A 12,691-nucleotide genomic window follows, 5' to 3' on the forward strand; every position below is an offset into this window, starting at 1 on the left:
ACAACATTGTATGTATGTATGTATGTATGTATGTATGTATGTGTGTGTGTATGTATGTATCTGTCTATCTATAGATCATGCTAGGGATCCATCCATCCATCCATCCTGCTGAGGATTTAACCCAGGACCTTGTACAACTGACTAGATTTCAGTGACGTGAATTCTATCGATATAAACTAGACTTTGTTCGAAATAGGACCCAAAAGACTTCTCCATCTCAAAACCAAAACATTATATTACTAACAGATATACTGAACTTTTCATAATTTTCCAAAACCACAGAGATATCAACTTTCCTAATTTGAATTTCCTTTTGGTCTGATGCAATAACATCATATGACTTTCAATCATCAGGTCCCCAGCCCACAGGAACCCCTGAAACTAGCCATTCATTTATTAGTGCACTAGTTTACTGAGCTATCTGTCTCTCAGTACAAAGTAAAATGAATTCTGTATGTAGTACCAGGTAGAAAGATGAACTAAGATGAGTAAATGAAACTATAAAATTAATAATAGTAGGTCAGCAGGTACCTTTGGAGACTGTTCCACTTAGATTGAGAAACACTCTAAGGAATAATCCTTAAAAATTTATTATGGAGGGCTGGGGACGCAGTTCAGGTGGTAGAATACATGTTGTGGTGGTTTGAATAGGAATGGCCCCCATAGACTCATGTATTTGAATGCCTGGCCCATAGGAAGTGGCACTATTAGAAGGTGTGGCCTTCTTGGAGTAGGTGTGGTCTTCTTGGAGAAGTGTGGAGGCGGGCTTTGAGGTCTCATATGCTCAAGCTATGCCCAGTGTGGTACAGTCTCCTTCTGCTGCCCTGTGGATTAAGATATAGAACTCTCAGCAGCTTCTCCAACACCATGTCTGCCTGAATGCTGCCATGTTTCCCGTCATGATGATTATGGACTAAACCTCTAAACTGTAAGCCAGCCCCAATTAAATGTTTTCCTTTATAAGAGCTGCTGTGGTCATGATGTCTTTTCACAGCAATAGAAACCCTAACGAAGACATATGTCTAGCATGCATGAAGCCTTGAGTTCAAGCCACCACAAATATAAACCAGGATGGTTATATGTGTGTGTAATCCCAGCATTTGGAAGTTGGAAGCAAGAGAATAGTATCAGAAGTTCACAATCACCCTCAGCTACATAATGAGTTTGAGACTAGCCTTGAATACATAAGACCCTTGCTGAAAAAACTTCATGGTGAGCTGTGAGTGTAGCTTAGTCATACAGTGCTGACCTAGCATGCACAAGGTCCTAGGCTTAATCCCTAAAGCCATATATTAAAAAAAAAAAAAGAAAACATTGGTATATATTGACTTTTCCCTCCTTTCATGAATAGCCAATATCCTAGTATATAAACCAGCTAGAGAAATCTATCCATCTTAGGTCTTACAGTCAAAAAAAAAAAAAAAAAAAAAAAAAAGAGAAAGTTTGTGCTTCTCTTGAGCAATTTATATTTAATGTTAGACAACACTGATGTGGAGTATTAATTTTACTCATTTCACTTTACTCGAGAAAATGCAGAGCCAAACTAGAGCTAAAGTAGGTTTGACTTTAATCTTTTTTTTTTCCCCTCAAAATCTTCTTTGACTTAATTGATTTGTAATCCTCTCAGCTATATATGTCTTAAAAAGGAGTGGGATAAGGCTATAAGAACACTTACTGCTTTTGCAGAGGACTCAGGTTCCATTCCAACAACCCATATGGTGGCTCATAACCATCTGTAACTCCAGTTCAAGGGGATCCAACAAACTTCTGACCTCCTCTGGTTCTAGGCCCACAAGTGTACACATACATACATGCAGGCAAACACCCATACACATAAAAATAAACATTACTTTTAAAAAATTGAGAACTGCCCTGCTGTATCCAGAAGTTTCCTTGTAGCCATCTATTACTATGGCTCTTACTGTCTTTCTGCTTCCCCTTTTGCCATGGACCTTAAGCCTTGGGTGGAGGGCAGTTGACATATGCATTCATAGCAGTTACAACAGCATGCACAAGACCTGCCAGATAAAATTCCAGCTTTGAAAAGGTAGACAGACACCAAGTCCTACACCTGCCTAAAGAGCTACTGGCAGTTGATAGCTACTGTGAGAGCAACAGTCAGTTCTAAGGTTGTAGCTTCTGGTGGGTAGACCATCCTCCAGTGAACGCCACATATCTAAGACTGCACTTGGGGGGAAAATACAGATAGGTATGTACACACAAAGTTGGGTGGTCTGGGAAAGAGGGATGGATCTGGGAAGAGTGAGAAGGGCTGAATATGATCAAATGGCATTATTCAAAATTCTGAAAGAATTAATAAAAAATGAGGACAGGTGGGCTGGAGAGATGACTCAGTGGTTAAGTGCACTGGTGCACAAATATGGTACATGGTTTTCATAAGTTCTTTTTTACTTGGAACTTACTGTGTCTAGAAATTTCTGTGCCAAGCACTATACCAGGGACTTTGTAACCCTGAGATTGTTGAACTAATTTTCTAGTTTGCTCCTCCTACCCCCAAGGCTCAGAAAGGACCCCCCTCCAGCCCCTACTGGTACTGACAATTTAGCTCAAGACCTCATGCATGACAAGGAAGACAACATATGCAGGAAAGGATCTTCATACAATACACAGAACTGTACAGTACCAGACATAGGAGATGGATTGGGAAATATTTACTGAGTGAACACTCTTGCACATTATCTTAGCCACACAGTTTATGAGCTCACATGCATGTGACAAGAGGTGGATTCACAGTCAGCCAAAGTCATCACATGTATATGTATAGGATATTATGCGAGCTAAAGAGGACAGTATAGGGAAGAAAAAGAGGATGGACAGAGCCCCCACCAAGAATGTGATGTATGCAGTAAGTTTTTTTTTAAAGATTATTTTTTTATTTTATTTTATTAAGATTTATTTATTTATTATGTATACAGTATTCTGCCTGCATGTGTCCCTGCAGGCCAGAAGAGGGCACCAGATCTCATTACAGGTGGTTGTGAGCCACCATGGGAATTGAACTCAAAACCTCTAGAAGAGCAGTCAGTGTTCTTAACCATTGAGCCATCGCTCCAGCCCCTTTATGCAGTAAGTTTTAAAGAAAAGAACAGAGTGAAAGTATCCAGAAAGAAAGAATAATCATGTACAAAAATTAAAGAGGAGAGAAGAAAAGTTCTGGAAATGGCAAACAGAAGATACATTTAACAATTCACTTATCTTGGCTTACCAGGTATTAGGTCCATCAGAGAATTCTATGGCTACAGCACTAACAGTGGCTGGAAAAGCAGGTAGAAGTGAAAAAGAGGCAGTCCTCAGCTGCTACACTTAAGCTAAAAACTTTGAATTATGTTCAAGAGCAAAGAGGAAATACACAATCAACTTGCACAGTATAGCAAATACATTAAAGATTAGAAGCCAGGAAACCAGTCAGGAGGCTACTGTAAGAGTCTGGCAGTGGATAATGAGAAATAAGCCAGGGCTATCATAAAAAATAAATAATACAACTTCGTAATATTTTTATTTTCTAGTTACCAGCATTAGAGAAAGATAAAAATAAAAGTTTGTGTACGTGTGTGCATGTATCTATGTACGTACACATAAATGTAGTAGACTTACCACTACTGTTGGTAGGATGGGAGGGGCGAATAAATAGATTCACACTTCAGACCATAGGAAGCCTAGTTTATGGCATAGTCTACAAAGAAGTAATAGGCTAAGCAGTAACTAAGCCTGCTATGAAAATACTTTTAGTAATAGCAAAAATTACATAATTTGGTCCAGCAACATAACTTGTGGATAAAGACACTTGTCATAATGCCTAACAACCTGAGTTAAATCCTTGGGAACTACAAGATGAAAGAACTGTCTCTTGCAAACTGTTCCCTGATCTCCATACTTGTACATACACATATATACATGCATGCACACACACACACACTAAATAAATGCAAAATTTTATTTACTCCAATACATCTTAATATTCTACCATATAATCATTAAAAATGTGAAATTTCACATTCAGATTTTTTTGTGCTAATTTAAATCTAATTTTATACTTGTCTCATTTGAACATTAAATTTTAATTAGTAGGTTTGGTAAATATTTAGACTTCCTAAAATTTACAGATGAAAGAATAGATTTACATACCCAAGAATTCTTTAGACATACTTAAATGTTTTTCAGTGAATTATGAACTTGTAAATTTAAAATAAAGAGCCAGGAAGATGCTTAGCAGGTAAAGATTCCTGAAGCCAAGTAGATGACCTGAGTTTCTTCCCAGGGATCCACATGGTATACAAAGAGAACTGACTGCTGTAAATTATTTTCTGACCTCCATATGCAATGTCCACACTCATATATACATATAAAATGAATAAATCCATGTAAAAAATTAAATTACATTAAAAATTCACAGTACTGGCTGGGTGTAGCGGCACAGACAGGCAGCTGAATTCAAAGCCAACCTCGTCTACAGGGTGAGCGAGTTCTAGAACAGTCAGGGCTACAGAGAAACCATGTCTTGAAAAACAAAAACAAACAAAAAAAAAAATTAAGGAAAAAAAAAATGACAGTACAGGGTTAAACACAGGCTGATAGATCCAGGGACTTGTTGGCTTAGGCAAATGGTGAGCTCCAGGTCCCAGTGAGAGAGCCTGCCTCCAGAAACAAGGTATATGACTCATGAGGAACAACAAAAGCAGACCTTTGGGCTCCACATGGACACACATACATGTGCATTTACAAGAATATACACACATGCACCTGCATACACAAAAACACATACCCACCTACAAAAAATCCAGTTCCTCAGTTATGCTATCCAGCCTGTGGGTGGTCAGTAGCTCTATGTGACTATGACTGGACATTTAGGCCTACAAAGTAACAAAGGTATTTGGCTACTGCCCACTCCAACCATTGGCATTTGTATATACTTAATGTTGAGGATATCTGGATATTAACAGACAACCTCCAAAGTATTAATTATGGACAACAGTGCCACTGGCCAGATCCTCATTACTGTATAGCTTCCTTTCTCAATTCCAATACCAAGATAGGTAAAAAAGGAAATCTGCAAATAACTAAATAAAATTGTGCTGTAGTACTTAACACATAAAACACACTAAAATGTATTTGTGGAAACACTCTTTTCATGGTTCAAGGAATAATTCAGTTGTCTGTGGCCTATGTAAGTCCTTAGTTACTATTTTCCTATTACTCATTTAAGTTTATTAGACTTTATTTAAAAAAAAAAAGCCAGGAAAAAAATTACTTTCAACTGTGTATTTATTAGAAGCATTACAGTATAATGGTTAAGAGCATAAGCTCTGCAGTCAGACAGCCTGGATTCAAATCCTGGTTCTATCATTTATTAGATGTGTGATCTTGGCAAAGTATTTGGCCACTCTACGGTTCAGTTCCCTCTTCTGCAAAACTGTGCCTCAAGGAAATAATACACAGAAAATTTATACACAACACTTGGCACACAGCAGCTGTTCAATGAACATCTCTGTTAGAGAGATGCCAGAGAAGTTGAAATTATGACTAAAGTCGAAAGCCAGGCTTCTTAACTTTCCATGTTTCCCGAATCATATACCTCAAGGGGTTTGTGTGTGTGTGTGTGTGTGTGTGTGTGTGTGTGTGTGTGCTGAAGTTCTCAAAAGGAATATCTTCCATGCAGTTACATTCACTAAAAAAGACTTAAATAAGAAACTTCATCTACTGACCATGTAATTATGCAGAACAGGGGCAGCCAAGCAAACAGAAAAACACGAAGCTAGAGAGGAAGGCATTGGCCTTACCTGCTTTTCCTTTTACGAGGTGGTTTCTCCACTGTGCCAGTCAGTCTACAGACCAAACAAATGAGACCTGTAACTAAAAGAGAACACACCCTCGGCCTCCCCTTGCCTGTGGGGCACTCCATGTACCACCTTTTGGGGCCATAGGCTGACCACAGGTTGGCCGTGCCTACCTCTAACCTTACAAACCCCTCAAGTCGGGCTTCCCTTCTCTCCCACGACCAAGCGTTCCCGGGACTCACTGGTCCTCGAATGCCCTCGGTTCCGCGCCCCAATGCTCGGCTCCCCCAAACCACCCGCCCCGTCGGCCTCATTGTCTTCCCGGAGCTGAAGGGTCCCCCAGCTCCCCTCGGCCGCAGCCCCGCCCCTCAGCCCTGGTCCCCCGCATTCCTAGGCCGCCGATGGGGCGTGCGCCTTCCGCTCAGGCCCTGCGCATCCGCGCTCTCCACCCGGATGAGATGCTAGCTCTCGGCGCCCCCAGATGCTGCATGTCTGCACCCCCGCCCCTTAGGGCTCGGAGTCCCGACACTTCGGCCGCTCCCCAGGGCCTGCTCCCTCGGCCCCCAGCCCCAAGCCTCCGCCTGGCACCGCAGCCCGCCCTACCTGGGGGCCAGGCGACTCCGCGGCTGCTGGGACTGCCGGGCTCCTCTGACCATCCGGCTCCTGCTCCGCCGCGGGAGCTGTTCCGGCGGCCGCAAGGCTCGCTCGGGATGCTGAGGCGGCGGAGGTTGGAGTAGGCGGAGAGACAGGAGGAGGGCCTCGCGCCTGGGCCAGGCTAGCCGCGGGGCTTGCCCCCTCCGCGCCTCTTCTCGGCTTCTATTGGCTGAAACTGCAGAGTGCCGGAAAGTCTGACCGCCGATTGGGTACTCGAGCCTTCACATGTCGCGCGGCCCAACCCGAGGTTTGGTTGAGACTGCAGGTGGCAGCAGAGGTGCCTTAAAGACTGCTAGCAGAGCGGTAGGAGCCTGCGCGCCACCGTGCGCCAGAAAGGAGGAATTGCATCTCCGGCGCCAGACACCAGCCTCCTGGTTCTTTGGCTTTGATTCCTGCATCCTAGACACCTGCTAATTCCCCCGCCTCTGCACTGCTCAGAACCCAAAGCAAGCACTGCACTTTCTCCAAATATATCCAGAAGTTCGAGGGCAAAGCATCTTTCCTTCATAGCGTCGTCCTGAACCACCTCGAATGCAGTCCCTGCCAACATCTTGAAAAAATATTCTCGGCTCAACGCTGCCCTTCAAAGAGGTCTCAATACCAAATTGTAAAGATTCAGCAATATAAAGTATGTACTGCAGGAAAGATCGTAAGCTTGGGTGGAAGTTTGTAAGGAAGCACAAGAGTTTCTTTAATTATCACGAAAAAAGAAACAGCATTGCAAAAAGAACCAATTACAATAACTGTAAGAAATGTATTCCATTTTGAAAAGCCTAAAAAGAACTGCTTCTTGTATAAGCTAGCCATTTTGTGCCATTGCTGATAATTCGAAAATCTACATCAGTTAATCAGTTTTAGTATAAAATTCACTGCATTTTGACAGACTCAAATATGCAAAAACTACCACCATGTAAGTACAATAAACATTAGTAACCTATTCTACTCTAACGAAGCTATCTTTGAAAATATAGCAGATGTATATGTATTGCATCTGAAGAATATAATTTTGGGGTGAGGGGGTGGATTTCGAGACAGGGCTCTGTGTAGCCCTGCTTGTCCCAGAACTCACTTTGTACACCAGGCTGGCTTCGAACTCAAAGAGATCCGCCTCTGTAGTGTGAGCTACCATGCCTGGCAAAGAATACAATTCTTAAGATGAGTAATAACTCTGTACATCTTTATTCCTATGCAAAGTTGTCTGGTAGATCCTAAGTTCATTTTTCCCTGCTAGATTTGGGAGAAGGCATAAAACTTTCTCTTGAGCCACTTTCATTTTATTAGAGCACATTTTGTTAAAACACACCAACAATGCAGTGGCAGAGATATGGCTCAGCAGAGTAACAGGTGCTTGCTGTTCAAGCCTGACATTATGAGTTTAATCCTGGAGCCCACAGAGGAAGACTGTCAAAGACTCTAACCTCCATGTGCACATGACACACACACCTGCACACACAGCACATGATAGCAAATCAAAATGCATGAGGACAAATATCCCACAAATCTCCATAAATGGATAGGATCCCAAAAAGTGAGATGCTAATTGTTCACAGAAAATGTATTCTTATTCCTAAATGGTTCATTTATGCTAAAATGGCTTTCCTTTTATGAAATAATGGGATGCAGTAAATTGTAGTGGGATTTTATTTTTTGCATTGCTGAAGAGCTCTTATTACATTTAAGAGAGGGAGGTGGAGGGAAGGAGGAAGGAAGAGGAGGGAGGGTGTTGAGTCATGTGGGGACCTGTAGGGGGCCAGAAGTCAACTTGTGGGAGTCAGTCGTTCTCTCCTTTCATCATGTGGGTTCTGGGGATCAAACTCTGGCCATCAGGCTTGGTGGCAAACACCTTTACCTACTGAGCAACCTTGCTGTCCCACTGCTGAGGATGTATCCTAGGATCCCCAATATGTGCTCCCCCACAATTGCATTTCCAGGTGTTAAAGGAATTTTAAAGTTGTATTCATGTGTACCAGTGTTTTGCCTCCTTGTATGTTTGTGCACAACAGAGTCTGGTGCCAATGTAGGATCCTGAGATGGGAGTTGCAGATTGTGACTTACCATGTGGGTGCTGCGAATTGAACCCCAGGCTTCTCTAAAAGAGCAGTTTGTCCTCTTAACTACTGAGCCATTTCTCCAGCTCTGTTATGGGATTTTTAAAAATGACTTTGACTAGAGAAAATATTATCAAATGTCTGTTGTTTCCCCTAAATGATGTAATTCTAGAGCCATAAATTTTTCCAATTTTATTTCTATTTACATTATCAATCCAGCAAAAAAGAAATCAAGGATTTTTGGGTGGAGAGGGCAGGTTCTAATCTTGAAATTATCACTTATGACATTCTTACTGCCTAGAATCCTCCTCCTACTATCCAACATTTTCCATGATAGGTCAGTCCTCTCTGATGCATAGACAGTCTGTCAACAGAACTGCAGCTAATTGCTGGGCCTTCTTAAAATGTACCCTTCATGTTGTGTCTATGTTCTATCATCTCAGCTTCTGTGCTCTTGTATAAAACATGCACATTCCATTACCCAGCCCATTATTTCATGTCTCCTCCTGCATCAAACACTTTCTCCAAATCCTTGAACTTAAAAGGCTACACTGTGGGGCTGGATTGATGGCTCAGTGGTTAAGAGCACTTGTACTTTCAGAGGACCTGGGTTCAGTTCCTAGCATGAACATGGTGGCTCACAATCATACCTAAACCTGGTTCCAGGGGGATCTGAACTTTGCACATACATAAATGCAGGCAAAAACAATCATACACACAGAACAAATAAATTCTTTTTAAAATGCTACACTGTTAGTAACCATGTTTCACCAAGTTCTTCTTCCTAATCACACTGATTTTAGTTGAGTTTTTAGTAAATAGACTTGAGCTTTGGGCCAAGTACTGGGCATTTTGTGGGTGCCATTTTAAATATTATGACCAACTTCACTATATTCCTTTTAGAGCAGAAATGAAAGATCAGAGAACTTAACTTGTTCAGGGTCACAAAGCTGCAAAACCCAAGAGTGCTTAAAATAGAAGGCTTCAGCAGTCACTGTGGTGTGCCCTCCAAGGGTTCAATTTCCAGTTCTTTTGGACAGGTTATCTGTCCTTTCCAATCTCATTTCCTCATCTGGGGTGGGTGGGAATGGGGGTAAGAGAAACTTAGGCAGAGACCCATACCAAGAGTACCACAAGATACAGGTTGGGTATGGTGATGTATGTCTTTAATCTCAGCACTTGGGAGGCAGAGCCAGGTAGATCTCTGCAAGGCCAGTGGTCTACATGGTGAGAACCTGTCTCAAAACAACCAGTGTCCCCCACCCCCAGGGGAAAAAAAAGGATCATAAAATAGGACGTGTGTGGGCTGGGAATGTAGCTTAGTGGTAGACTGCTTACCTAGCATGCATATGGTGCTGGGTTCATTCCTTAGCACTGCAAAATAGGGCGTGGTTAGCATTTACCTAAAATGCTTGATTATAGACAAAAAAAAAAAAAAAAAAAAATCCACTCCCATTTATATACAAAATTCAGAGTGGCATATACTATGCAATAAATATTTTTGTATAAACTTCATACATTGTTGAATTAGGAACCATGTTAATAATGTAAGCATAAATTTATTGTCATAAGAAAGGTACATGTTCATGTGATGAGGAAACTTGCATCATTCTATGGGACTTTCTTTTTCTTTCCTTTCCTTTTCTTTTCTTTCTTTTTTTTCAGAGCTGAGGACCGAACCCAGGGCCTTGTACTTGCTAGGCAAGCACTCTACTACTGAGCTAAATCCCCAACCCTCTAGGGGACTTTTGAAATGTTTCTTTTTGGTTTTGATTACCACATCTTTCATTATCATTACCACACTATAAATACACAATTGAAAGAGTTGTGATGACCTCATGAAGCATGGTTCTGAGCATAGAATCTAGGCTGTAATAGTGCTTTTAAGGAGCTGGAACACTTAGCTCATAGGCAAATGCAGGGAAAAAGAAAGGTTAGTTTTGTTTATCAGTCACACAACCAAGTGAAAGAATAAGCATTTCTTTGAAAACATAAATTATATGAAATGCTACCTTCTTCTCAGGGAATACTATAGACTGTATTAGATAAAACTATTTTTTCACAAACTTCCTACAATCTTTTTATTAATTGACACTGAGGGAATGTAGCACCTTTCATTCAAAGAATTGGAGGTGCTTTACAAACATTAGCATTTAAAAAACAATGACATTTAGAAATTGGGATTCTTGCAGTTAAATCTCAACTCTGTATACAATTTTTTGGAGGCTGACAAGAAGTGATTCTACTTCTGACAATGGCAGGGTTTCACAGTACAGGCATTTTCCCAACACCTGGAGCTGGGTTTACAGAGCAAATACATACAGATCTTAAATGCAATGAACATTTTGAACCTTCTTTCAAAAGCAAAACTCAGTGTTTAAGATGTCAAAATCTTCTGACAGTTCTAGACATCCAGATGGAACAGGAGCTGATACAGGTTGCATATTAGATATAATCTTGATCGAGGCTTTTTAAGATCATGCCCAAGTGAACATATTTAAAGAAGTGAGATCTTCAAGGAGAAGCAATGATCTATGGAAAGCTAGCCAAAAGTCTATCAGCCAAATGAAGAAAGGGAGGAAATGGCAATTCAAAGTAGATCGTTCTCACTGGAGTCTAGGACACTTTATTAGAAACCAAGTATATCACAGGCAAATAAAAATAGTTCTTAGCCCCATTGATACAACATAGGGGATTTCACATTCAGCCTAGATACAGGGAGTAGCAGATTCCCTCGCCTACGGATCTCTGGCTTGCAAGTATCTCCCACCACATGATTACTCTGTATAATACATAGCCCTTGTTTGGTAGAGGGATCCAAATATTCTCTTTTAGGCTTGCAAGGTCCAATACATTCACACTCTCTTTCCTTCACAAGTCTAATAGTAAAAACTACTTTTTCCATGCCTCAAAGCCATTATTCAGCTGAAGAAAAGTCAGGCAAAACAGAGATGGCAGTTAAGGGATGGACAGAATATTATTGGCACATGCCCAGCTAGTGACAGACAAAAGCAGTACACCATGACTTGAAAATAAGTCACATTAAAGGAGAATGAAAATAACCACATCAACCTAAGCTAAGGAGTGTGAAGTAGAGAGGGGACTGAGAGTTACCAATTTAACTGGTACAACTTGAAAGCAATGCAGGGCAAGCACTTAAATACAATTTATGGTAACACAAACAAGAAAATACTGCAGAGAGCTGTTCAAAAACCACATGAAGTTTTCTGCATCATTAATTCCAGTGTTTCACAACTAATAAAATACATAGCTACATATTCCTGTGAGATAAAAATACCTTTCCGCCTGAATTACACTGGGGTTAAGACAGTAACACACAGCTACTGACCCACCATTAGTTCAAGTGTGTGCAGCAAATGTCTCAGTCACTTCTTTCATAGAGCTACACAATTAAAAACTGTACAAGGAGCTGGGTGGTTGGGGACAAATAAAATCAAAACAATATTGTGCTCATTCAGTACAAGAAACCCTGATGAAAGATTATTTGCCAAGAAGCTTAGACTATTAAGATTTTTATTGCATTTTTAGGTAACCTGGAAGTTCTTATCCTGAAGGGGAAAAGTTGTTCCTTAAAACTACCTGACCAGATGCTAAAGTGCTTTATCAATTGCTTCACAAGGATCTCCTGGTTTGACAAAAATTAATTATCACCGTAAAGGGATACCAACAATTTCACAAGATGGTACATCCCCAAATCATCTATGACAACAGTCATAAGAGACAATGATATATTTGTCCTTATTAAGTGGACAATTACATATCAAGAACTGATTATTACAACCCTTTAGATAGTCAAATTACACATACAAAGCTGAAATATGGTATAACAGACCTTCACAAGAGAACAGTCTGTTTTTTTCCACACTTTAAATAATCTGCTTCAGATTACAGTTCACAAACACAAGGGTTCTGATTTTTCAGCCTTTAAAGTTGCAGTTAAAAACTGAATAGTCTGTAAAAGTTAAGGTCAAGGGTTACAGTGAGAGAATGCTTGTTATTGAAAAGTACACGTTTACTTGATGATACTCATAACAGTGTAAACTGGATTGAGCATTCTACTCAACTGGTATCAAATCAACATCAGCACTACAAGTATTAAATGTTTTTCTACTACTGTAGAGGATAGAAATCAAAACATTAATATGGCAGTTATGTTCTCTAGGCACAATTTAG

The 12,691-nt window shown here is 40.6% G+C and overlaps 1 protein-coding gene across 2 annotated transcripts in view; it reads right to left on the reverse strand.

Annotated features, from left to right (window-relative positions):
* The window catches only part of Scai (suppressor of cancer cell invasion), a 98,048-nt gene extending 91,515 nt beyond the window's left edge, over positions 1–6,533 (reverse strand). Inside the window, exons 1-2 of one of the 2 annotated variants that reach the window (XR_009378721.1) lie at positions 6,399–6,533; positions 5,799–5,843 (exon numbers count right to left, since the gene is read on the reverse strand). Coding sequence is in view for 1 of the 2 variants with exons in the window: in XM_059260240.1 (XP_059116223.1) it covers positions 5,799–5,843; positions 6,399–6,451 (98 nt within the window). In the remaining variant the exon portion in view is untranslated. The remainder of the gene's footprint in view (positions 1–5,798; positions 5,844–6,398) is intronic. The other variant, XM_059260240.1, reaches the window with a different exon arrangement.
* Positions 6,534–12,691: the final 6,158 nt, after the last annotated feature.

The sequence above is a fragment of the Peromyscus eremicus genome, chromosome 4 (genome assembly GCF_949786415.1).
Source record: "Peromyscus eremicus chromosome 4, PerEre_H2_v1, whole genome shotgun sequence".
In the NCBI taxonomy this organism is placed as follows: Eukaryota; Metazoa; Chordata; class Mammalia; order Rodentia; family Cricetidae; genus Peromyscus; species Peromyscus eremicus.